This window comes from Hyperolius riggenbachi, chromosome 4 (assembly GCF_040937935.1).
Source record: "Hyperolius riggenbachi isolate aHypRig1 chromosome 4, aHypRig1.pri, whole genome shotgun sequence".
Taxonomy (NCBI): Eukaryota; Metazoa; Chordata; class Amphibia; order Anura; family Hyperoliidae; genus Hyperolius; species Hyperolius riggenbachi.
This window is the reverse complement of record NC_090649.1, coordinates 109,621,062-109,646,383: the sequence shown is the minus strand read 5'-3', so window position 1 is coordinate 109,646,383 and position 25,322 is coordinate 109,621,062. Positions and strand designations below refer to the sequence as shown.

Genomic DNA, 25,322 nt, shown 5'->3' with positions numbered 1-25,322 from the left:
AGAAAGGATTGCGGCCTCAAAATTTGGACTTGAGTAGTCTCAAAACTGATCTTTTCTATGAAATAAGTTAAGATGAGGTAGCACAAATGGGGTCAATTTTACCAACCACAGCTCTGCACAAGAATTATCTAAAGTAAGAAAAAAAAAACTCCCCCCTGCACATATTATGCAGCAATGCAAGTCAATGGACAACACATACAGCGTGCATGATAGCAACGCAGACAGACAGGAATTCCATTGACATACTTCCTGCCCAGCAATGAGTATGTCACTAGCCAGCAGGCGGCACTATGCATATAACCCCTTTAACCACCCTGGCATTATATTTCGTGCGGCCATCGGTTGCTTTTTTTTTTTTTTCTAAGGGTATTTTTTAGTGTAGCTAGCACTAGGCTAGCTACATTCTCCCCTTAAGTCCCCCGGCACTGTGCCCCCCCCCCCCCCCGGCGATATTTACCTGGCCTAGATCCCGCGATGGCCGAGACTTCCGCCATACTTCAGGCGTTGCTATGGCGTTCTTATCACTGCCATAGCGACCCCTGGAGGCTATGGAGAGGCTGCGCCGGCACGGGGGGCGGGGGTATACAAAAAGTGCGGTGATCCGTGGGATTCAAGCGGGCCAACGGCGATCAGAAGGGTGATGCCAAGTGCTAGCTACATCCCCTCTGAAAATTTGGGCCAGAAAGACCCTCCAGGGGCTGAGCAATACACTGCGGCGGTAATGGACGAACTGAACTCGTCATTACCGCCAAGGTGGTTAAAGAACTGGCTGATCAGTGCAGCAAGTTTTTGCATAGATTTCACAACTTGTTTTGATATTAACAATAGTTTGAAACTTTTACTGATGTGGACCAATAAACTACAATCTGCTTTTGATCTGAATGATCTTATTGGAAATACTATAGTTTGCTAAATAAAGCATTGTGAATGAGCCCTCGGAGCTCCCCAGGAATAATCTGCACTGTGGTGGTAACTGGATAAAGCCATTGCAGCTCCAAGTGCAAGCGAACACCTATGCAAAAGGATCCTAGTGTGCCCATACAGCAAACAGCCCATTGAGGCTGGCACCACCTGAGTGAAGAAAAAAAAAAAGCTCTTTTATTCAAAACATTATTAAAATGACAAAGTCAATAAAACATGGCCTTGATACCCTTCTTCAAGCCAGGCATCAAGCCTGAAACAGTAGGCTGTTGCCAAGGCCATGTTTTATTGACTGTCATTTAAGGATGTTTTAAATAAAAGAGCTTTATTTACTCAGGTGGTGCCAGCCTCATTGGACTCCTTGCTCGATAAATCAATGCAGACAACACAACAGCACACTGGACAACATGCAACTCCCGAATACTGTGATATAGTGTATATTCCGGCGTATAAGACTACCCCCACCCCACACACTTTTCCAGTTAAAATATAGAGTTTGGGATATACTCGACATAAAAGACTACCCCCTCTTCTAACTCACACACACCAAATAAAAATTAAAAAAAACATCATATACTGGTGCTATGTATGAACAGATACTGGTGCTGTTCTGTATGTGGTACCCAGTATATAACAGTATATAGGCGATTGACTGGTTGGATTGCTCAACTCTCAGTCTCCATAAGTGGATTGGTCAGCTCTCCCTGTCTACCCATTTACCAAAGCAGTATGGAAGAATAGATCACGCTGTGCCAATAAAGCACGCCTCTTTCACCTGTCTGGCCTTGCCTGCGCCGCATCACTACAGTCCTCAGCAGTGAGATCTGAGAGGCGGTAACAGGATAGGGCGGGCCAGACAGGTGGAAGAGGCGTGTTTTCGCGATCTCTTTCTGGCATCCCAGACCTTGCAGCGTGAGCGATGAGCTCTCCCCCAGCATATGCAGCGACCACCAAATCCCCAGCACCTGGAAATTTATCATCAGCACTTCACATATCAGCATCTTGTATCACCCGGCATCAAAGACACCCGGTGTATAAGATGACCCCCAACTTTCCAGAAAATTTTCAAGGGTTAAAAAGTAATCTTATAAGCCAGAATATACTGTAAATTATTATTATTGCTCAGTGTGTTGTGAAGCTCTAAAAATCTTTCTTCAAAAAGACATATTTGTGCATGGCAGGTGATTGGATTTAACGTGTATGCACACATTCAATTTTGATTGGCCAATCGCTGACCAATTTTACTACCTCTATCTAATATGAGGGCCAACAGATTTTGAAACCCACAAACAGATTGTGTATGTAGGCTCTCATACTACATGGAAGTGGTAAAATTGGCCAAACAATGGCCAATCAAAGTTGTACGTGTGTACCAGGCTTTAAGCTATTTCACATGACGGTATAATCGCTCCCCTGGATGAGATCTGCAGCCTCTACACCTTGTTCTGATGATTATACCGCTACACAGCTGCAGGCTCAGTCATACTGTGGACACAACACAAGCACTGCCATTTTTGGTAACACTCATTTCTTTTTAATATATACACTACTTACAAAACTAAAACTCCCAATTTATATACTTTTCCAGAAAGCGTGAAGGCACATTGCAGGACATTTCGGAAGGGAAGGTCAGAAAAATATGAAAACCTCAAAAATATCTTCTAAGGCAGACAACAGGAAAGTAAGCAGGACAGCATAAGACATGAAATGCCCTATCAGTGCTTTGGGGTGTGTACAGGGGGGCTTTCTCCGCATCTACTAAGCTGGTGGTGAGCAGACTGGCACAACACTGACCTCTGCAGGCACAATGCCCGTCCATTGTAGAAGATCATCTGTAGTGAATGACTGGGGAGGTATTCAGGAAAGCAGAGAGCAGTTGTTTGCTTTGACCATTAGAGTTGTGAGCTAAAATAGGACTTGCCAGTTTTAATATTCTGCTACATGAACCAGAAACCAGAACTATGCGTAGGGCTAATCAGATTAAGGCCTTTTTTTCACGGACAGCTGAACTGCTCGTTTGAGTCGTCCGGCTGCATTTACATGCAGAGGAATGGCAATGTTCGGTAACACCACGCGTGACACGGGATGGTGTTACCCATTGGCAAAAAGCTGTGTCGTGTCATGTCAGCATGGCAATGGCTGTGCTCAGATGCAGCTACATGGGTAAGCCGCCTGTACACCACCCGTGCCAAGTGCCAAGTGCCCGGACGGTGGATAGGACTAGCTGATCTCACTGCCTTCAGCTACTCATGGACCAGGATGAGCTCCAGAAAAATTCCTAATGGGTTTCCGGGTTGAAGGAGGAAGCGTGGTAGTGACGTGGCCTGGAACACAGCGTGGGACGGATTAAAGCAGACGACAGCTGGGTAAGTGTAACTCTCCCTCACCCACCCGCTCGCTCAGGTGCATTAATTATCCAGATAAATTCCGAATGAAACGTATTTGGAATTCATCCGGAGCTCATTCCTGCTCGTGGAAAAGAGGCCTCAGAAACACAAAAAACTTATTTAAATGACTGCTTTGATTCATTGATAATCATTAAGTTAGTGCATAAACTATGCAATTTCCTAGGGCCCGACCTCTTTAGGGTCCCCACGTCAGGGACTGTGGGGACAACAACAGTTTTATGGTAAGTACAGTGCTACAATTAATATGTTATGGGCCCCACATTCAATTTTGCCCAGAGGCCCTTTTTATCTAAAGCTTTCTCTGGTTTATATTTCAAAATGCGATTATCCCCGTGCAAAGATCTAGTTGGGTCCCTGCTAATTCTGGTTCCTGCAAAGCACAATTCAAGTATGTAGAAAGGTCTGCTCGTGGCTCAGGAAAAAACTGTAAAAAAATGAATATGCATCGCAGGAAAAGCGCCCTGGTACACCAACATACACAAATGGCAAAGAATTCCATACATTAGCTGGTTATCCAATGTTCTTACCCATTCTAAGAGACTAGACAGGCATTGCAGGATATCCTGAGAGGAAATCACTTGAACAGGCAGAGGCTAAATGTTGGACTACTTCATCATATAACAGTCTGATCCATACAGTCAAAACCCTAATGAACTTTATTTTATGCTAATGAAGAAGGCCAAGAACTTTTTATTGCCATTTGTGTCTTTGTTGGAGAAACATCCCCCCAGTCCAGTCCTAGTAACAGCAGGACAGAAGTGGGGTAAATTTCCCCAAAGGAGAGACAAATAGACTTCAATTTATCTAAACCTTACAAAAAATGGCTTGCCATTGCTCTTTGAACTAGAATTCCAGTTAACCTTCTGCATATGACAAAACAGTCTATATCAATGTCACTAAAACTGCTATGGTACGTTATAAAAATAAATCAGACTGCACTTTGTAAATTTGCTGATTTCCCATGATTCTTTGCCTCATTATTCATCTATCTATGGCTACAGTGGTTGATACTATTTGAGAAAGTGACATGAGAGACAGCTTTGTTGCTTCAGTGATGGGTTTAATTGATTGTTTGTCTGGCCAGTGCAGACTCCACCCACTTATGAAGTGGTGTCTTCTTCCACAGCTCCCCTAGCTGGCTGGAGGAAGCAGAGCAGTGACAGGAAAAGCAGTATTTGGTTGTCATTCGTTCAAGGGCATTGGATCAGTTGTATGGAAGGCAGATGCAGCTAAGGTAAGGGCTGCAGATGCAGATTCATTTTTGTCTGAACTTACAAGTTACAGCTTTAAGTGAGCTTCTAAGCCCCCCAATGTTGTTGTAATACACATAATTATGGGGAACACCAGGAAGTACTAGGCTGCTCTGACATCTCTTCCCTTCCCATTTGCACTAATGACAGGGCGTGGGGGAGTGCCAGAAGATACAGACAGAAGGATAGCGGCTGCAGAGGCATTAACATGGGGACGGAGTCTAAGTTGATCATATGAATTTACTTTTTTAATACTAGAGTGGGACCAGCACCATCTAAAGTCTTCAGATTTTTTTATTTACAGTAATTAAAAAGAGGGTTGTCTGGAAAGTAACAGCTCTTTTCAATTAAGACATTTTATTTACACTGTATCTTCTATTTTTCCACATAATCGCCCTTATTTTTCCAAAGCATTTATCATATATTTTCACAAGGTTTTCAGTCCCTTTGTTGTAGTAGCATCACATTCCTTACCCATGGGTTAGAGGGATTGGGGTTGGAAGAAACAAGGATGGGCCTACATGTTGATTCTGCTGAACAAACAGTTCCTGGCATTCTGCAGTCATGTGACAAGCAGTGCAGGGAGAGAAGAGGTTAACCTGACAGCTGTTACTTTCTGGATGACCCTCATATCTTCAATACATCTTACACAAAGGTATTCCACGCACTGATGTTCCTTGGAGCGAATCCAGAAATCATCTATCCCACTGTCAACTGGGCAACATTTCAGCATCTATTCCTTTATCGAGTCTTTGAGTGACTGGCATGGACCTTCATAATCACAAAGCTTAAAGTGTACCCAAGACAGTAAAGTCCATGCATGCACAGTATGCCCAGACAGGAGGACTTTCCGTGGCCAATTGTGGAGCATCAAGGCGACGGAAGAGGACGGCGAGGGAGCAATCAGCCTGGAGAAATCCCCAGGTATGTATTTTTTTTTTCTTTTTCACAGTCTTAGGTTTACTTTAAATAATCTACACCTATATAATGTACAGATAATCAGCAAACTGTCACATGCAGTTCCACTAATGTGGTCTACACATGGCAGTGATGAGTTAGCCCATATACACAGAATAAGTCAGAGACTAAACAGCATCACTCAAATCTGCTGTGAAATATCTTTGTGTAAGATTATCTTAATAAAAATAAAGAACTGAACATTTTACACGGTGCTGACCTAACTTTGGTGTCTTTGGATGGACGTGCAAAAATGATGCACATTTTAAACGTAGATACTGAACCCCTCATTGCGTCATCTCCATCCCTGTGGACGTAAAGTGCCAACAAAGCACCAAGCACAGGTTTCCTCTGATTTTTCGCATCAAAACTGAGTCATTTCCATTGAATGCAAATTTATCGGGTGCGATGCGAAAAAATGATGGATTGCATGCTGCAGATTTCTGCACCACCCATGTATATCCTATGTAATGATTGTTAGTCGCATACAAAAAGTCGTATTAAAATTCACATTAAAAAAGCTAAAATCTGCATACAGAAAAATGTATGCAAAATGTAATATGCTTGTGGAAACAGACCCCAACAGGTGCACTTGAAATTGATTTTTGACCTTAAAACAGACATTTGCAATACAATCTGCTTATCCCTTTAAAGAAATGCTCTATACTTACCCTTATACCTTAGACTTAGCAATGGCACTTAAAAGAGGAAAAAAATGCACACATAATCACGTCTGCTGTACATACTAAGTCCCTGACTTAGATCAACAACTAACAATCGCATAAAAACCTGTTTGCTGGTATGGTTAAAAAAAGAAGAGAAAAAGCAAGCCAAAAAGAGGATAACATTCAACTATCATCCTAGTAACCCACAGCTCAGTCTCCGATGATTCAACAAATTCCCTTTCTCACCATTTAAAAATAGAGCTATAAATCCCATGATGCTTCGCTAGTATCCCTGTAGGTAAAGAGTTCCACAGTACTGTGTGTTTTATACATGTATGGAGGATATAGACAATATCTTACATAGAAGAGCAATCAATCCTTTGAACAGTAAAATAAATATTTGCATTAGTCTCTCCCTCAGAAACGTCTGTCGGGTTACGGGGTGAAGAGATTCCCTTACAATGAGTCCACCTTTGGTTCTGTCTACAGATGAAGTGTTTCCTGGCATGTCCATCGGTGAAAATCCTTGGCAGCATTTGATAAAAGGTGACTGAATAAACCTATAAAGGTGAGCAGGGCCGGATTTACGGAAAGGCCAAAATGGCCCAGGCCTTGGGGGAGCTGGTTGGGTCCGGCTATGGCACAGTTTAAGACATATTGCACATCATGGGTTTGTTCACTGGACAGCTATCTTGTGCACACACAATGCAGGAAGTAGAGGCAGGGTATATCTCAGAAGTGTCTTACAAAACAAAGCAATTCTTTTCACAAAAACAAAAATAATAAAAAATATATTTATATATTATTTGCCCCTGCACGTATGTCTGTGGCCGGGGGTCAGTCCATAAATACTGCTTGTTCTGATTGTCCAGTCAGGGATGTGGGCGTCCTCTTCATGCCGTTAGGTCAGAGATGACCAGCTTGTCCATTTTAGTGGTGATCTCAGGAGCTGTGATGATGTCCTCCCCCTCGTAGTCATCTTCAAAAGACCTGGTCACATAAGTGCAATAATGTCAGTGTGGCTTATGCTTCATATTCAAACACCAGTACTATAATCACCTGTACATTGGTTAGAAGATTGTGAAGAACATAATGAATGGTTAACTCTGGAGTTGGTTCTTCTACAAACAAAAAATGTTTACCGTAGAGCTGCTATGTCAAAATAGGTTAATTATCTCTATGCCACGGTGCCCAACTCCAGCGCTCGACAATTGTAACCATGACAGTATTTGAGGATGGAAAGCGCTATTATAGTTGATGAGCCACACCTTACCTCATTAACTGTCAACTTTTAATTAAGGCTGTTCCTCAAAATATTTAGGCCTCGTTCAGACTATACACGCTGCCGTGCGCATTTTGGCAGCGCGTATAGTGTGCGACGTGCAAGAACGGTAGAAGGGCATAGACAGCCCTTCTACCGTTCCCATCATATGCGCTGCGTGGCCGCGCATTGCGCTATCGCGTGCTGCACGCATTTTTGGTAATCGCAGTGCAGATCCCATTCATTGTAATGAATGGGATCTGCAGTGCAGCGCATAGGAGCGCAGATGGCGTGCGATCGGACATCCATCTGCGCTAAATGATGTGAACGAGGCCTTAAGGATTCCATTCCTTGAGGACCAGAGTTAGACAAGCTTGCTGTATGTGGTTTCCCTGTTGCCACAGCCCCACAGCAACAGTCAGTGATTAGGGCCAAAAGTATCTTGAACATTATTAAAGTAATGATGAGTGGCATTTACAAGGTTCAGGGCCTTTTGGATATGCCGCTGGGGTGGGGTTTGGACTGGAGAGTCGAGAATTGGTCATTCATTGTTTATTTATACAGATTCATTTGCTGGGACCTGAAGAGTGATATTACTATATCCAGAGGTTTACTGTATCAGAGATTACTATGAGATTCTACTGTAATTGATAAAAATACACATATAATCTTCATGCTACTGATGGGTCAGAGGGTTCCCCTGTATAGGAGACCTTCCCACCCACCTACCCAAGTTAGCCTCAATTGGGAATTTATCTTTGGTTGTTTTATTTCATTTGACAAGCTCTTTTTTGCCATTGATTGATGCTTGATAAGACTTTTGGTCTGGCCGTGAAACATTATTTGAGGATTTATTTTCTTTGTGAATGATGGTGTTTGTAATACATTGTACTGACAATGGAACCGTGATTTACCATATTTATCAGTATATAAGACGCACCGTTTCTACCCCAAATATGGTAAGAAATAGTCACTGCGTCTTCTATGCCAAATGCAAGGAGTCCCCGACATACAAACACCCGCCCCGATGTTGGGTACTCCTTGTACTGTCCCCTGTGTCCTCCTCACCTCCCCCCTTTCTCCATTACTCCACCCGAATAAATGAAAGCAGCGGCAGCACAGCTCCCCTAACCCATCTGAACCTGCAGCGATCAGAGACCTCTCCTCTCCCTCACTGCTCCCCTAGTGCCGGCTTCTCAGCATAGGCAGGCACTAGGGGGACCCCCCATTTTACTGACGGTTGGTAGAGTCCCGGATAACTGGGACTCTACTGTAATATGCACAGAATGCATAGTCAGTCCAGTATCAGTATTTCAGCACTCACCCCTCCTGTAAGTGTTCAGTAGCTGTTTCCTCAGCGACCAGAATCTCATATTCTTCTGCTGCATATCTGTCCCAGTCTGATGGTTCTGGTGTTTCACTGTCTACATCCTACAGAGAAAAAAAACTACATTAGTGACTGCTACAGAGGAAGATACATACACCCGTCATACAGGAAGGGAGAAAAGGGGATGATGAACTTTAATGAATAAAACTGCTTATTTTTACAACATTAATTTATAAATGCAGTCAATGTCTGTCCATTGTAGAATTTTACCTCAACCCGATTACTTTCTTTTAATTTATAAGAGATGCCGGCATCTTTACTGCTGGCAAGGTGAATCATTGTAGAATATTTTTTTCTTCCTCTGAAGTGAGCTAGAGTGCTCTGGAGGGGGAAGGCTGCTGACATCATAGCCTAGGCTAAGCATCACTGAGAGGGTGGGGTTACATACCAATATACAGATGTATAGATCTAAAAAGCATTTCTAATGCTGAAACCAAGATAATTATGGCAAAATGGGTATCCTGAATAATTGACTATGTTCTAGGATATGTCATTATGGTTCCTCTTTAGTTCACTGTTGGCAGGTTGGATTGTACACTGCTGTGACGCAATAGGTAGCACACTCGCCTAGCAGCACTGGGGTCCCAGGCTTAGATCTCAGCCAGGAAACCACCTGCATGGAGTTTGTAGGAACTATGTGTGGATTTCCTCTATCTATGCCAGGCTCCTCCTACATCCCAGAAACGTTATGATGAATTTAGTGGTGGCCTTTAGACTATGGTAGGACATCAGAGTAAGACTATGGTAAGGGATTACATTGTGAGCTCCTCGGAGGGACAGTGATAGTACACACACACGTACACACACACACACGTACACACACACACGTACACACACACACACGTACACACACGTACACACACACACACACACACACACACACACACACACACACACACGTACGTACACACACACACACACACACGTACACACACACACACACGTACACACACACACACACGTACACACACACACACACACACACGTACACACACACACACACACACACACACACGTACACACACATACACACACACACACACACACACACACGTACACACACACACACACACACGTACACACACACACACACGTACACACACACACACACACACACACACACACACACACACATACATACACACACACACACGTACACACACACGTACACACACACACATACACACACACACACACACACATACACACACACACACATACACACACACACACACGTACACACACACACGTACACACACACACACACACACACACATACACACACACACACACACACACACACACACACACACACACACACACACACACACACACACACACACGTACACACACACACACACACGTACACACACACACACACACACATACACACACGTACACACACACGTACACACGTACACACACACACACACACAAATAATCTTGTTTTGGGAAAAAGATTAACAATGTAAAATTGAAAGTTCCAATGTTATCTTATAAATGAAGATGAAGATGGGTGTGAATGAGCTGCAAATCAGACAAGGGGGCAGATTTATCAAAACCAGCGTAAGAAAAACAAAAAAGCGTAGCGTAGCATAGAAAAACTAGAACAGCTCTGGTGCAAAACTGGATTTTTCAATTCTCCTTGCACTGCTTTTGCTAAATCTTCCCTAATGAATCTATCTAGGAAAGCTTAGGAAAACACTGCATATCCTAGTCCAGGTTTTCCTGCAAGAGCGAGAATGTCATCTAAAGGAGCCAGGATGCAACTTCATAAGGATATGGGCCGGTTCATGGGCCAAAAACTGATCCTTCAAGAGGATACGTTTTTATTGGGTATCAGCTTTTCACTCATGATCCTCCGTTCCGTAAGAGATAAGACAATGCGCCGCATCCGCTGATCAAGAGAAATCACAGCCTCCCCAAACTTTCGCTCCGTTCAGCGGAACAGGCCAAACGGATGCATTCGAAAAGAGTAATGTGAACAGATCCCATTGACAAAGGAACCGTTCTGTTTCCTTCCATGCTAAACTGACCTTTTTTATGCCAGTGTGAATCGGTACTAAGATAGAGCCAAGTTTGCATCTATTTTATTATTTGTAACTGGACTGTTTTCCTTTAGCTGTTTTTTTATTTTTCAGTGAAGTGTTCCAGCATATCCTTTAGAAGTACTCTGTAACGATCAGCTTTATAAATACATCCTGTTCGATTAACCCGTTAACCGTCACAAACGAATGATCTCACTTTAAAATAATGCACCGCTTTTGTCTTCAGCCAGCAGAACTCTTTTGTGCTGTAAATATTTGGCTTGCTTTGATCTCTCTCTACAAGCAATAAATAGAGAAACTGAAAGCAGAAGTCCTCTTATTGTCTCACACTGCCCCCTAGTGACAAGTGGCCATAAATGCACATTACAGCAGTACTAATTACAAGCTAGGAAATCTAACAAAGAGGAAATAAAAAATGTGCCAAAATAAATTGGCTTTGTGCATTTGCAAGCCTCTAAATAAATTAGCTGCTAAAGGGTTAATGGAAGCCCTAACAGCCAGTCAGGTGAGCTGATCCTCCACACACTTAAAGAGGAACTCCAGCGAACATTTTACTGTTGGCAGGTGATGTAGCTGCTGCATGGTTTTTGGCAGTTGGAAACAGCTGTAAACAGCTATTTCCCACAATGCAGCAAGGTTCACGGACAGGAAACTGCCAGGAGTACATACTTTTCTTGTGGGAGTGGTTTCACCACAATATCAGTCATACAGCGCCCCTGATGGTCTGTTTGTGAAAAGGAATAGATTTCTCATGTAAAAGGGGGTATCAGCTACTGATTGGGATAAAGTTCAATTCTTGGTCGGAGTTTCTCTTTAATGCAGTTAGTGCTTCATCAGCACACATAAGTGGACAGCGATCTGTGGTACCTTTTGCACTGCAAATGGATCTCGTTGTTCGTGGTCCAAGTACTTCTCAAGGTTAAAGCAGGTGTCAAAAAATATGTGACTCATTCGACATCGTTTCAGGTCTCTCAGTGTTATTCGGCCTGGGATAAAAGAGATTATTTATGAACAAAAGCAAAAAACAATGTACAGATTTAATAAAGCTACAAGGTTATACTCTTCTCAGATTCCATAGCTGTAAGTTTAAAGAGCAACTCCAGTGAAAATAATGTAATAAAAAAAGTGCTTCATTTTTACAATAATTATGTATAAATGATTTAGTCAGTGTTTGCTCATTGTAAAATCTTTCCTCTCCACGATTTACATTCTGACATGTATTACATGGTGACATTTTTACTGTGGGCAGGTTATGTAGCTGCTGCTAGCTGTTTTGGCAGTTGGAAACAGCTGTAAACAGCCATTTCCCACAATGCAACAAGGACAGGAAACTTCCAGGAGTACCACGGTCCTCAGAGCCTCTTGTGGGAGGGGTTTCACCACAATATCAGCCTTACAGAGCCCCCTGATGGGCTGTTTGTGAAAAGCAATAGATTTCTCATGTAAAAGGGGGTATCAGCTACTGATTGGGATAAAGTTCAATTCTTGGTTGGAGTTTCTCTTTAAAGGATACCCAAGGTGGGGAGAAGATTACATTTACTTTCCTGGTGCTTCTTCCAGCCCCTAGCAATTTAACAGGGACTGTTCTGCATCTGCACAGTTAAAATCTTTGTGAATTGTGCAAGTGCAGAATGCTCCCAACCACCACAGGTGTGTGATTGAGACAGGAGCGCGGATGCACCCGCGCAGTACCCCATGACCATAGCTGTGGTTGGGGATCTTTGGAGGAGGCAGCGACATCCTGGAGGGCAGCAGAACTACAGCGAGGGAAGCAATAGGCTACTTGGGGTTGGATGAAGCCCCGGGTAAGTAGATCTAATCTCCTCCCCCCCCCCCCCCCCCCCAGCACCACTTCAGATATCCTTTTAAGACATTCTACTGAGATCCATGATGGTCTCCCATGTTCAATAAAGGGATCTACAAGAAGCTGTGGCCACCAGGTCTCCACGTTCTATCTACTTACTATACGTATAGCTTGACTGGAGAAACTAAAAATACATTAGTCCATCAGGTTGCTAATAAAGCATTGTGTACTCTCAGGTGATCCATAGGTAAGTAAAGACTAGGGAGACACTGCAAGTTGCCTGTAAGTGTTCAATAAGTTAGAGAAGCATTACCCATTATTTAACTTTGATTCAGAACTGCTATTAAGCACTTATTAATCTGTGGAAGTTTAGGGATGGATTTGCACTTTTCATAACTGTAGTGCTGCTCTAGAAATTAATGCTAACCTGCCCCTATTACATAGGATTTAAGAAGGTTCTTATTATCATGCAAAACTGTTCTCCCTGCTGGTTAGAACATGTGGGAAAATGTTGGCATGTTCACCTGATAACGGAGGCCACCACTACAAACATAAATACAGTGCAAGTATTGAGACCAGGGGATATCTGCAACCTCAGATGGTCCTTTGTTGGGAAAGTGTTATAACCTCCAATAGTATGCAAAATATTTATGCCATATGTAGGTCCAAATAGTAGAATAGTACCATACCTGTCACCTCCGGCTTCACCAGATCCATAAGCTGGCACAGCAAGTCCTGGAAAGGAAGAGGCTCGATGCCCATAGTTTCCATCTTCTCACATTGCTCTTCATAGAAATATTCCAGCTCATACATGGAGAGCACCCCATCCCCATCCAGGTCCATACAGCGGAACCAGTACTCGATGCTGCAGAGGAAGAGTAATTAGAGGAGGAGCCCATTCATTTTCCTGTGCTCAATAACCAGGTAATGCAGGATAAAGACTAGCAATGTCTACATTGTACCACTAGATGGCACTAGTACACTTTAGAAGAGTATTGTACTGTGTAAACCACCAGGACAAGTAAGACGTTTTGAATCAGGAAGATAACATTTAAATGGAAAAACTGATTCAAAACTTCTTGTGCGGAATGAAGAATTCACAGACATGTATCTTTGGTGATAGTTATAAATTCAGAATCCTAGATGACTCAATTCTTTAAGAGAACCCGAGGTGGGTTTGAAGAATTTTATCTGCATACAGAGGCTGGATCTGCCTATACAGCCCAGCCTCTGTTGCTATCCCAAACCCCCCTAAGGTCCCCCTGTACTCTGCAATCCCTCATAAATCACAGCCATGCTGCTGACAAACAGCTTGTCAGAGCTGGCTGTGTTTATCTCTATAATGTCAGCAGGGCCGGATTTAGGGAAAGGCACGCGAGGCTGGTTCCTAGGGCGCCAGAATGTTTGGGGCGGGTGGGGAGCCGCCTCTGCCATTTCCTATCTCCACAGTTTCCACAGACCGTTCACAGTTTCAACCACAGCCGCCCGCTGTGCACACTGCTGCCTGTCCGTGTGTGTTTGCAGCCAGCGGGCGGCTACAGAGAGGAGTCTGGGGAGGAGTGGCAGCGCTGCAGTGGCCAGTCAGTCTGCAAGGAGGGACACAGCAGCTGCGCCTGCACGGAGATCTCTCACGCCGCTGGGGCTACACAGATAGCAAGCCAGAAACCCCCCGGGCTCAGTCAGGCAGAGAGATCTCCGTGCACAAATCCGCAGGGCCACAGCAGCTGTTTGTCCTTCTCACCTCCCTTCCGAGTCCCGACACAGCCACACAGGAAATCAGTGGGGAGGAAGTGATCAGCTGCTCGGATGTTGTGTGTGGAGCTCACATGGTGGGAAGAGCCGAGGCAGAGAAGCATGGCTCTGGGTGCAGCTTTCACCATACACAGAGAAGAGAAGAGGCACCTCAGTGCAGGAAGCTGGAGGATCGGATTACTGGCTGGGAATACATCCTGTGACTACTGCAGCAGCTGCCAGCTTGTGAGTTCCTGCTATGCTTGTAGCTTCTGTGACTGCATGCTTGTCCCCCATACCCCTCTAACCTCTGCCCCCAGCACCACTCCATATCATGCTCCCATCATGCCCCCCCTCCCACTCCACAGAGGCACCACTGTTCCCAGCATGCCCCCCAACTCCTTAGAGGCTACACTGTGGTTCAAGCATGCCCACCCCCACTCCATAGAGGCACCACTGCTCCCATCATGCTCCCCCTCCCACTCCACAGAGGCACCACTGTTCCCAGCATGCCCACCCCCACTACATAGAGGCTCCAGTGCTCCTATCATGCTCCCCCATACTCCATAGAGGCACTACTGTGCCCAGAAAGCCCCCCCCCCCACTCCACAAAGGCACCACTGCTCCCAGCATGTCCCCCCACTCCACAGAGGCACCAGTCCTCCCAGCATGCCCACCCCCACTCCATAGAGGCACCACTGCTCCCAGCATGCCCCCCCCCACTCCATAGAGGCACCACTGCTCCCAGCATGCCCCCCTTCCCCACTCCATAGAGACACCAGTGCTCCCAGAATACCCACCCCCACTCCATAGAGGCACCACTGCTCCCAGCATGTCCCCCCACTCCACAGAGGCACCAGTCCTCCCAGCATGCCCACCCCCACTCCACAGAGGCACCACTGCTCCCAGCATGCCCCCCTCCCCACTCCACAGAGGCACCAGTCCTCCCAGCATGCCCACCCCTACTCCATAGAGGCACCATTGCTCCCAGCATGCCCCCCCTCTCCACTCCAGAGGCACCAGTGCTCCCAGCATACCCACCCCCACTCCACAGAGGCACCACTGCTCCCAGCATGTCCCCCCACTACACAGAGGCACCACTGCTCCCAGCATGTCCCCCCACTCCACAGAGGCACCATTGCTCCCAGCATGTCCCCCCCACTCCACAGAGGCACCACTGCTCCCAGTATGTCCCCCCACTCCACAGAGGCACCAGTCCTCCCAGCATGCCCACCCCCACTCCATAGAGGCACCACTACTCCCAGCATGCCCCCACTCCATAGAGGCACCAGTGGTTCCAGCATACCCACCCCCACTCCATAGAGGCACCACTGCTCCCATCATGCCCCCCTCCCCACATCATACAGGCACCAGTGGTTCCAGCATGCCCCCCACTCCATAGCGGCACCACTGCTACCAGCATGTCCACCCCCCCCTTGTAGAGGTACCCTTGCACCCAGCATGCTCCTCCTCTCCAAAGAGGTACCACTCCTCCCATCATGCTTCACCCTTCACTCCATAGAGGCACCACTGTGCTCCCCCCCCCCCCCCCAATAGAGGTACTGCAGTTCCAAGCATGCTCCTCCTCCATGTAGTATTGGCATGTCCCCTAGAGCTGACTGGCGTAACCCCCTGGTCTCAATTCACATTGTAGGAGGTCTGGCAGCCAGCTCCGGGGCCCTGGGGGACAACACGATACTATAAGGAGACGGAGGGGCATGCTAGGAACTGTGGTGCCTCTGGAAGGGGAGGAGCATGCTGGGAGCTGTAGTGCCTATGTGGACGGGGGGCCTATGATGAGAACGGTAATGCCTTTATGGAGGGGTAGGGGCATGCTGGGAGTTGTGGTACTTCTATAGAGGAGGGGGCATGCTGGAAGCTAACGTGTCTCTATAGAGGGGGGCATGCTGGGGGCTGTTTGCAGTTTGCCCCTATGGAGACACTGACCCTGGCTAGACCATTTATTCTTACCCTACCCTGGCAGATACCCCTTAGTAGTGGGGAGCCTCTGGACATTCTCTAGAGCCATACCTCCCTATACCCCACTATTCTAGTGCTGTATCCCTCTCTGGACGAATAGGTATCTTCAGTACACAAGCGAGACCGTATCTGTACTGGGCATGTGCAAATAAGGTCCGCACATGCCCAGCAAAATGAAATGCATGGAGGAAAACAGCTACGTGCCTTAGTTCTACTGGGCATGCACCAAACTCACTTACGCATACCCAGTGTGGACATACTTGTCCTCAGCCACGCTTGCACAATAAAGAAACCTATTCGATCAGAGAGGGACCCACTGCTAAATGGTGGGATATAAGAGGGGGGTTATTGTGTTTTGCATTTGTGTATTGATATGGTTGGGGGGGGGGGGGGGGGGGGGGGTGGGGGGGGGCTGGTGGCAATGGGCCTAGGGCGGTAAAAAGTACAAATCCGGCCCTGAATGTCAGTCTGCTGCTCTCCCCGCCTCCTGCAGAACTCCAGTCCCTGCCTGCATCCCTTCCCTCCCTGCTGATTGGAGGAAGGGACGGGGGCAGGGACCGGAGCTATGCAGGAGGCGGGGGAGCAGCTGAGACTGACACTACAGATGTAAACACAGCCTCACAGCATGGCTGTGATTTATGAGGGATTGCAGAGTGCAGGGGGACCTTAGTGGGGTTTGGGATAGCAACAGATGCTGGGCTGTATAGGCAGATCCAGCCTCTGTATTCAGATAACATTCTTTAAACACACCTCGGGTTCTCTTTAAACATGAGTGTCCAACCTTGGTGGAGGGGTGACCCGCTCCCATTTTCCGATTTACAGAGAGCGACTTCTTAATCCTGAGTGAGGACAGGTCTAAACTCCTCACCTGCCTATACAGTAGTTACCTTGGAGGTGACCCTGCTTTGTGAGTATCCTTTTCTCACTATTTCATTACACCCTATTACCAAAACATGCTACACTATATTAGGCTCTCTGTGTTTCCCTTTTCAATTCCTAAACATGACTTCCAGTAGATCATGAGTTATGTGAGGTGCGGGTGAAAGTATTACCTGGTGGGGTTTTTCTTGTCTTCCTCCGAGATCAGGAACCAGACAAACTCAGCATAGCTCATCCGTCCCTCCTTCTGCACGGCGTTCCCACTATGGAAACAGAAGACACTTCAGTCTAGGGGAACAGATGTCTGCACTGCACAACAATCTCACCCCAAAAATGGAAGACAAAACTCAAACACTTATTATGGGTCTGGGTCCACTAGACGCATTGCTATGCTTTAACGCATCACATTGCAATGAAACTGCAACCAATTAACGTCAATGGAGTAGTTTCCATTCACGCGAATTGACCTACGCTATCCATCACAATGCGACACGGGGGAATTTATGGATAGCATGCTGCAGTTTTCCCCAGCATGCATCCAATTCCCCATAGCCGCCAACAGGAAGCCGCATGACGCACATCCGGTTGTACAGAAGACAACTGAAAGTACCTGCTGGGGGATGCGAGGCGATGTGGCGATCACCTCTCATCCACTACGCTAGTGGAAACAGGCCCTGAGGAACAGTTTTACTTGCTAAAAGGTTACCAAAATAATTCACAGTGTTTAGACACATCTGCCCCCGCTGTACTGAGCATCCGAGCAGCAATGGGAGAAGACACCATTTTCCACACTTTAGAGTCTTGCAGTCTTTGGGTCACTCAGAGAAGGATCATCCACCAGGCTGCCTAGGCAGGTGCTTGGGGCCTAGGGGGTGTTCTTTGACCTCTCCACTTCAGCCTACCAAAAGGACCACAAGGGAGACCCCGATCTACTACCTTTCCTAGGGCCCCATTACATATTAATCTATCTCTGGGGTCACTTACCTGCCTACTACTCAGTCTATGGACATCAAGTGCACACTGTGGATGAGCAAGCAATTCTCCTGCTATGCTATTTAGACCCAACTAATATTAGCAAACTTTTTAATGACACAGTTATTTGTTAGCCTTAACTTATGAAACTGAATAAGCATCTAGCAAACCCCCACCCGCCCTGTTCTGGAATCCCATTTGGATTTTCAGTCTATATTTCTGCATTACCATGTGGAAACGCCTAACCTCTTAAGGTTTTCCTGATTCCTCTGGTATTCGGTCCCTATTTATCTTTCCCTTGATTTTCCTAATAAACAAAACAAACCCTTTTTCTCAACTGCTTGAAGCCTTCATTTGTGTTTCTGCTTTAGGGCCCTTTTCCACTAAAGCGATTGTGATTGCTGAATCGCAAATCGCTAGTGATTTTTAAATCTCTAGGGTTGTTACTTTATCATAGAAATCACGAGAAGTAATTTCCACTACAGTGATTCGAGTTGGAAATCGCAATAGCTTTCTGGAGCGATTTTTACAGTGATAATGCAATGCAAATGAAAAATCGCTGGAGTTTGTGATTTGTGATTGTGATTGCTAGTGGAAAAGGGCCCTTAGAGTCCAGGGTTGCTGTGTAAATTTGAGTTGGGGTGTAAGTTAAATTATAAACCAAGCTTGACTCTCTTTGTATCCTGCCCATTTCCAAGAAGGCCACGTTTGATGGCTATTGCCTAGCAACGTGTCTTAACAGCATTAGGGCGCTACAGTGTCAGCGGCAGGATGGAGTTTGAACCTAGCGGGCGACACAAACTGAAGGAAAATTGTACTTCTGTCCTCACTTTTACTTTCCTATACTTGCTGGTTCTTCCCTTGTGTAACTATGTACTGGCGTGTTTGGGAATTGCAGCCTTTTTACCTTGGAGGTACCCTGCAAATACTTTTTGGACCTCAAGCAACCCCTGCAAGTAATTTTTGGATCTTATGGAACCCCTGCATTTATTTTGCAAGTGGCATGGTCTTTAAAAGCTAGTGTGGCTGGTTATACCCTGTTACAGTATCCTGCATTATAATGTCCCCATATTCTAGTGTTTTTTTCAATAAATGTGCTCATTAGTATTCTGGCCACCAATTTAGTGCTTCTTTTTACAGTACCCCCGATTACAGTGCACCCTCTATCATACTTCCCCCAACACCCACGATGGGGAAAAATGCCAAGGAACCCCTGCAGAGTACGCAAGGAACCCTGGGGTTCCAGGGGACACTGGATGAGAAAGCCTGGACTAAAGTATATGCCAGAACCTAATCCAGTATGCCCCCCCCCCCCTTCATTGCCATTGTGTCCGTATCCTCTACAGACCTTCCCACAACATCTCTGTGGCACTTCATCTGCCTTCTCACTCTTCCACTAAAATCTCCCAACATTATGGCTGAACCCTGCTGCTTAATCCATCTTCTGTAGAATTGGCTCTTAAAGAAGGACTATGCCATACAATGATCTTAAAAGATTACACATCACATTCAACATGAACATCAAATCTTATATAATCCATTAAAAAAACAGGAAATTCCTGATTGATATTTGATCATAGGGAATGCCTATTCCTATTAGCACATTTCCATAATTGAATGGGACTCATGCAATCAACAGAAATCTAAACCTTTTGGCAGGCAAGACAGATCACATGTATTGTATATCAGATGGTGCATGCTGGAATGTAGTTGAGCATCAGACATATAGTCGCACCACACACACATACATCATACATGTAGTTGTACTACACACACACACACACACACACACACACACATATCAGATACAGTCATCACACACACACTACACACACACACTACACATACACACACACACACACACACACACACAGTCATGCTACACACACACCAGGCATATACAGTAGTTGCGCTGCACACACACATGCATCAGACATGTAGTCACGCCACACATGCATCAGACATGTAGTCACGCCACACATGCTTCAGACATGCAGTCGTGCAACACACACACGTATCAGATATGTCATGCTACACACATGCATCAGACATGTAGTCACACTACACACACACATATCAGACATGTAGTCACACTACACACACACACACATCAGACATACAGTCACACTACACACACACACACACACCAGACATGTAGTCACACTACACACACACACACACCCCAGACATACAGTCACTAGGGTTGCCAGGTGTCCGGTTGTAGACCGGACAGTCCGGTTTTTGGCCGCTGTGTCCTGTCCAAAAAGGCATGTTAAACCGGACAATTAAGATGTCCAGTTTTATGCCTTTTGCCACTTGCCGCCACCCGTCCGCCAGCGCTGCGCGACCGCTGATTCGCTGCCTGGCTGTCAGTCAAAGGCACAGCCAGCCAGCTTACGCGGCGTAAGTTACGCCAGCTTAAGTACCGCCCCCGAGCCCGCGCTTCCCGACGTTGCTACGGCAACGCCAACGCTGCGTTGCCAACGCACGCATGACGTGCGTCACTCACGTCATTTGCAATGCGATTCTGCATCTGCGAAGGAAGCAAGGTAAGGTCAGGAGTCTGGAGATATGGTGAGTGAGTGACCCATAATTCTCTGGTTGTATTTCCGCTCTTTGTGTGCATTGGCTCCGCTCTATCTCCCCTCCGTATAGTCCAGGCGTGACTTTCAATCTCATTCAATCTCGCCTGAGCCCGCTGCTTACTATACTTTACACTTGAATTCATACTATTGTACAACGCAATTTATACTGTTATACTGTTATATTTGCTCAAAATGTGTACATACATGTATGTGCAGATTTATATTTTAACTTTATGCCTATGTATGTCCACTTTATTGTTCTCAATAAAACATTTTGGTGGGAAAAAATAAATACATTTTAAAACTTCCCGCAAGAAATCGACCACTTCACTGTGCAAAAACGCCATAAATGCATTGCATTATTTGCATAGTTTTCCAGTTTTGTAATAGTTTTCTGCTCTGTCTCTTATTATGTGCATTTACTGGTGAAAAGCGGTCTCTTATTATGTGCATTTACTGGTGAAAAGTGGTCTCTTATGTGCATGTACTGGTGAGGACAGTTAGTGACATGGCTATGTACTCTGTAATGTGCTGCAGAAGATGTCAGTGTGATATAAATACTGTAAAAAACATTTTTTAAAAAGCCCATAGCTTAGCCCCACTCTACATAAAAGTGCGCTTCTGACTCCGCCCCTAACTCCACCCCCTGTCCGGTTTTCTCCATCAGCCGACCTGGCAACCCTAACAGTCACGCTTACACATACATGCATCAGACATGTTGTCACACTACACACACACACCAGACAGTCACGTTACACACACACATGCATCAGACATGTAGTTACACTACACACACACACACACACACACACACACACACACACACACACACACACACACACACACACACCAGACATAGTCACGCTACACACACATACATCAGACTCGTAGTCACTTTACACACATACAACATTTACAGTGACAAACTGAAGTGTTATCTTACCGTGTTACAGCTCCAGAAAATATCCTCTCAATTATTCTGTTTGAAGAGGCTGTAGAAAGAGGTAGAGGCTATATAAATGCAGAGCTCATACTGCACAAGTCCCAGTCCTGAACAAACACCGATGGGCACTGTGCCCGCTGCAGTCAGTAACCCCTCTGTGATGAGTGGCCTGGTGCCAGCAGAGCAGATCTCACTGCCCAGAGACTGGCAGCTGTACAGCACTATTCCTAATGTCATCCTCCAGCTATCTGCAGGCTGGCCATACCTTCCAGATTATACTGTATATCTGGCATGTCCAACCTGACGTTGTATTACACCTCATCCACTTTAAACACACATTTTCAAAAGCAATAATTCAAATGCACATTTGATTCAATAAAACTGCTGCATTTCTGTAAAGGTGGCCACACACAATACAATACAGTGATCCAATTTTATGGCACTTTAATCGGCAGTATAGTAAATATTTTAAATGCTTTTTTTTTTATTATTATTTGTCCAGATTGTCCCATTGGGATAAATTGTCAATTACTTGATTTCATTGTTTTTTTTTCATAATTGGGGAAATATTGAACATGTGTGAGATTCATTAATCCGTTTTTTGAAATATTGCAATTAATCAGAAAAATTGATTGTAATCCTCAAATGTAAAATAAATGTAAACAATTGTATAGTGTGTGGCCACCTTTAGACCAAACTGATGAAATAAGAAAGATCAGTTACGGTACTTGTGATTTAGTAAGTGCTGCTGTTTTATCCTAAAGGAGAGCTGGAAAAAATGTGGTCACCTTGTCCAGAAACATCCAAACACAAACTTGATATAGCGTCCTGATCAACCTTCGGATTTAATCATTTTATTGAATCAGAAAATAATTGGCTAACCTGACTTGTGTGAGTTGGTGGCGGACTTTTGATCTATGTTCAGCCAAAATCTGTTGAAAGGATGGATTGGACATGCTGGAAAATCTCTGTCGGATGCGCGGCAGTAACAGCGTTCAATATTGTGACAACTGATGGATCCCTGGCTGGTGACCACCCAAATGTAAAAGTGTGTCGTCGTCCCCCTGCTCCAGTTGTCCACCATCGCGACTCCTAGCGTCCTCCAGTGTCCGCCATCACTATGAACACCTGTACCACGTGTGGCTGTGGCGCATGTATGACATCACTACACACACACCTGGTGCCACGTAGTAAAGGTGATTGCGGCGATGCCGAACACTGGAAGAGGCCAATAGTCACAACAGTAGACAGGTGAGACGTTACTGAGCATGTGCACCTGGAGGGACGTTTTAGCCCTTGGGGGCAGCCAGACAGGCTGTGGAGGTCGCGACGCTGTGGTGTATAGGCAGACAACAGATCCCTCTTCAGGCAGATTTGATTAGAGAGGGATCTGTCTCATTAAGGCCCCCTGCACACTGCAAATCCGATTTGCAATTCTGATTTTCCCTGGATGCTTTTAAAACAAAAAGAAAAATGCTAAAAAAATGCAGCATGCAGTACTGATTAAAAAACGCAAATCAGAATCGCATGTGGTGTGAAAGAGGCCTCAGGGCTGTGGAATCGGTACAAAAATCATCCAACTCTGACTTCTTAGTTTATGTAACCGTGACTCCGACCCTAGGTACCCAAAATTACTCCGACTTCTTGACTCTGACTCCTTAGTATAATTCTTACCAGGGCTGTGGAGTTGGTATAAAAATCATCCGACTCTGCCTCTAGGTACCAAAAACTGCTCTGACTCCTCGACTGACTTCACAGCCCTGGTCTCATTGTCAATCTAATATACAAAGAAACATTCACACCAGTCAAAAGGATTTTTAAATTTACTTCATATTATTTGTAATAAATTTTTTGTCACAGAGTACAAAATATAAACATATCAAAACTCCAACAAGGAATAGCGCTGTACATAGCGCAACAGACTGCGCAGAAACATGAAAACACTTTAACAAGTGGCAATCCTCCGCTCTGCATCACTGCACCAGTCGCCTTGTTGCTGCCTTGCTCTGTGGACTTATTTGCCCGTGATCAAGAGGCTTAGTTGCCTGGAAACAGCGCTGCTGTTGGGTAATGGACTTTTTCCTCCACCTCTGTGTATTTTGAATCATGCTGTTTACTGAATGCTCATTGCTCTGATCATTGCAGACTTGTGTTTTCATGTTTCTGCGCAGTCTGTTGCGCTATGTACAGTTGTATTCCTTGTTGGAGTTGTGATATGTTTAGATTTTGTACTCTTTGCAACTAAAAATTTATTACAAATAATAAGAAGTGCATTAAAAATCCTTTTGACCGGTGTGCGTGTTTCTTTGTATATTATACTGGGTATTACCTTTACATTGCACCCAAGGTTCTGTGATAGTCTTTAAATCTGTAGGCTACAATATATGGGTGTGCAGACCCTAATGTATATAGATCTCATTGTCAATCTGCTCATACATTAAGTGATGTATAGGTGCCTCAACAGTAAGAAGCTAAGTGTGTGCCTATATCTACTTTCAGTAACATCCCTACAGTGGTCAGTAAGAGAGCCCCGCCTCCTGCAGGGTGCACTTCCTGCACACTCACCATGGTCGTTATATTTGGCCAGGTCTTTCTGGTCGATGTATAAGTCATGGTCGGTGTCCAGTTCCCAGAACTTGCAGTAGATGACATAGAAGTGCTCATAAGAAAAGTAATCGGTCACCTGGTTGATGTCGTCTTCCTCCTCCAGCAGAGCCAATGTCTGGGGAACAAGAAGGAGGTCTTGTTATGCAGGCCACACACACACATATTTTACAATTACCTGTTTACAAATGATACATTCAATGTGATAAATATTCTCAGGACTATGTCTTTGTCTGCACAGTGACCTCAGATACCCCAGAGATACGAGACGGTTCATTCTGCCTCTGATCTAGGTACAGACTCTACTACCAGACAAGGTCAATGTGATGAGAATAATTCTGATTCCCATGCAAATATTATGGAAATTGTATGCAATTTGCATCGGGCTCTGATTTGCGTCTCTCTGATCATCTCTATCTGTTACTTTGCATATAAATAGTGCTGGCAACTTCCATACTGCTTTATAGAGCACCTATCCGTCTCACTAAGGCAACGAAAGCGCTGATTGAAAGGGATCAACCGCTGTTCCATTCACATGAATGGAAGCAGTTTTTTTAAGGCCTCTTTCACAGTGCGACGTTTAAGTCACACGTTAGAAAATGTTTTAACGTGGACTAACGCACAGCAATACAAAGTCTGTGCAACATTCACAGTGCACATGTTGCGTTGTGTGTAACGTGTAGCAATATTTAGAAAGTGCTGCTTGCTGTGCGTTTAGCAATACATTTGCTGCGTTATGTGTGTTGCACATGCTCAGTAAGGTTTTTTCTTGTTGTTTTTTAAATGTAAAGCATGCGCCGTTTTCGTTCCATCAGTATGTAACGAAAACGGCGCACCAAGAGACACAACGCAGTGCAAAATAACGTCCAGTTTCATAACCTACATGCGCTGCGTTAGGGCCACGTTGTGCAACTTTAACGTCGCATC

General features: G+C 45.1%; 1 protein-coding gene across 5 annotated transcripts in view; it reads right to left on the bottom strand.

The window, feature by feature from the left end:
* Positions 1 to 2,432: 2,432 nt before the first annotated feature.
* PPP2R3A (protein phosphatase 2 regulatory subunit B''alpha) overlaps positions 2,433 to 25,322 on the bottom strand; it is a 350,126-nt gene continuing 327,236 nt past the window's right edge. For all 5 annotated transcript variants that reach the window (XM_068280384.1, XM_068280386.1, XM_068280385.1 and 2 more), the window contains 7 exons: positions 24,357 to 24,513; positions 21,792 to 21,840; positions 17,465 to 17,554; positions 13,391 to 13,566; positions 11,765 to 11,883; positions 8,787 to 8,893; positions 2,433 to 7,191 (listed from right to left, as the gene is read on the bottom strand). In XM_068280384.1, coding sequence (XP_068136485.1) covers positions 7,095 to 7,191; positions 8,787 to 8,893; positions 11,765 to 11,883; positions 13,391 to 13,566; positions 17,465 to 17,554; positions 21,792 to 21,840; positions 24,357 to 24,513 — 795 coding nt within the window. In that variant the 3' untranslated portion in view covers positions 2,433 to 7,094. The remainder of the gene's footprint in view (positions 7,192 to 8,786; positions 8,894 to 11,764; positions 11,884 to 13,390; positions 13,567 to 17,464; positions 17,555 to 21,791; positions 21,841 to 24,356; positions 24,514 to 25,322) is intronic.